The sequence below is a fragment of the Piliocolobus tephrosceles genome, chromosome 7 (assembly GCF_002776525.5).
Source record: "Piliocolobus tephrosceles isolate RC106 chromosome 7, ASM277652v3, whole genome shotgun sequence".
In the NCBI taxonomy this organism is placed as follows: Eukaryota; Metazoa; Chordata; class Mammalia; order Primates; family Cercopithecidae; genus Piliocolobus; species Piliocolobus tephrosceles.
Window position 1 is genome coordinate 91,864,784 of NC_045440.1, and position 1,430 is coordinate 91,866,213.

Below are 1,430 nucleotides of genomic sequence, written 5' to 3' on the forward strand. Positions count from 1 at the left end.
ACCACCACCACCACCACCACCACCACCACCACCACCACCACCACCACCACCACCACCACCACGACGAGCACCACCAGCGCTACGACCACCAGAAAAGCCCTGCGGAGAAGCTATCAGGCAGGCGGGCTCGCCTGGGAAGGCACAGTCAGCATCCTTGCTCAAGCCCAAGCGAGAGGCTCACCTCCACCTCCAAGGTAGAGCTCCCAGGTCTTTATCCTTCTGGGCGTTTCCTTGCAAAGTAGAGGGACCTATGCTGGCCTTACCTCTGGGGCTGCTTTCTTGCAAGTACGGTGGGGCGGTGGGAGTGACATTTCCGGAGTGGGATGCTGACAGCAGAGGCGAGCGTTCGTCCACCCCATCAGCAGCCATGACTGCGGCAGCGGAGGGGCCTGGAGAGGCCGAGCCGGGGTTGCGGCCTCGGCAGAGTGGTAGCTAGTGCTGCTGCCTCTGCTGCCGCTGCTGCCGCTGCTGCTGCTGCTGTTACTGCTGCTACCGCCTCCGGGAGGGCCCAGGATGTGTCACAAGGCAGGAGGCAGGGGGAGGGGAGGGTGCAGGACCGAGAGGCGGGGGAAGGGAAGCGCGCTGGGAGGCATGGCTGGGGGAGGGGAGGGGAGGGAGAAAGAAAGAGCCCGCAGAGTGGGAGGAGCGGGAGTGGAGGAGCTGGAGCCCAGCCAGCCAGAGAAAAGGGGAACAAATTAGGACCAACTGGGAAACGCGAGGCGGGGAAGATGCCATGTTACTGAAAGGGGGTCGAGAGTAAATGGGATGGAGGGGGACAAGTCCTTTTCTCTAGGAAAGACGGATAAAAAGCAGCCTGAAAGGGGCTAGGAAAGAGGAAAGGCCTGTGACTTGATTACAAGAAAACTGGAGCAAAAGCAGATTATCAAGTTTATCTGCCCTAGGGAGGAGGAGGGACTGACTCTTTGCTGTCAAACTTTGCAGCAGTTATATAAAGAAAGCTTCTTCCTGGGGTTATCAGTTTCTTCTATAGGGGTTTTGTGTAGGAAATCAGTTTTCAACATCTGTTATCTAAAAGAAAGTAGATCTTTGCGGAAGTGTCACCATTGCCTATTTTCCTGATTGATTCTTTTTTAATAACAGGAATGTTGGCCTGACCGGTTTGGAACTCTGGTAACTGTACCTTTTTGGAACTATGCAGTGTGTTGCCTTTCACAAGTTTCATTTTACAAAATAGGTTGTCATCTTAGTTTTGGTTTTATAGCTTATTGTCCCTGACACATATACAATAAGTAGGTCTATGAGTAACGTCAAACAACGAAAAACAAATTTCTTGAGATAAAAGTTTTAAAATAATTGTTTACTTGTAAAACAGAGTTAAAGCAAACAAAAGACCCTAAGCACTGACCAAGATTCTTTGCTTGGTCAAACAAGTAAGGTTTCTGAATCTTCTGCTGGGACCATCTGCACTT

At 51.7% G+C, this 1,430-nt stretch overlaps 1 protein-coding gene across 1 annotated transcript in view; it reads right to left on the reverse strand.

The window, feature by feature from the left end:
* The window catches only part of PIP4P2 (phosphatidylinositol-4,5-bisphosphate 4-phosphatase 2), a 48,229-nt gene extending 47,630 nt beyond the window's left edge, over positions 1–599 (reverse strand). Inside the window, exon 1 of the mRNA XM_023222927.1 lies at positions 264–599. Within this exon, the coding sequence (XP_023078695.1) occupies positions 264–369 (106 nt within the window). The 5' untranslated portion in view covers positions 370–599. The remainder of the gene's footprint in view (positions 1–263) is intronic.
* Between the last annotated feature and the right edge of the window lie 831 nt (positions 600–1,430).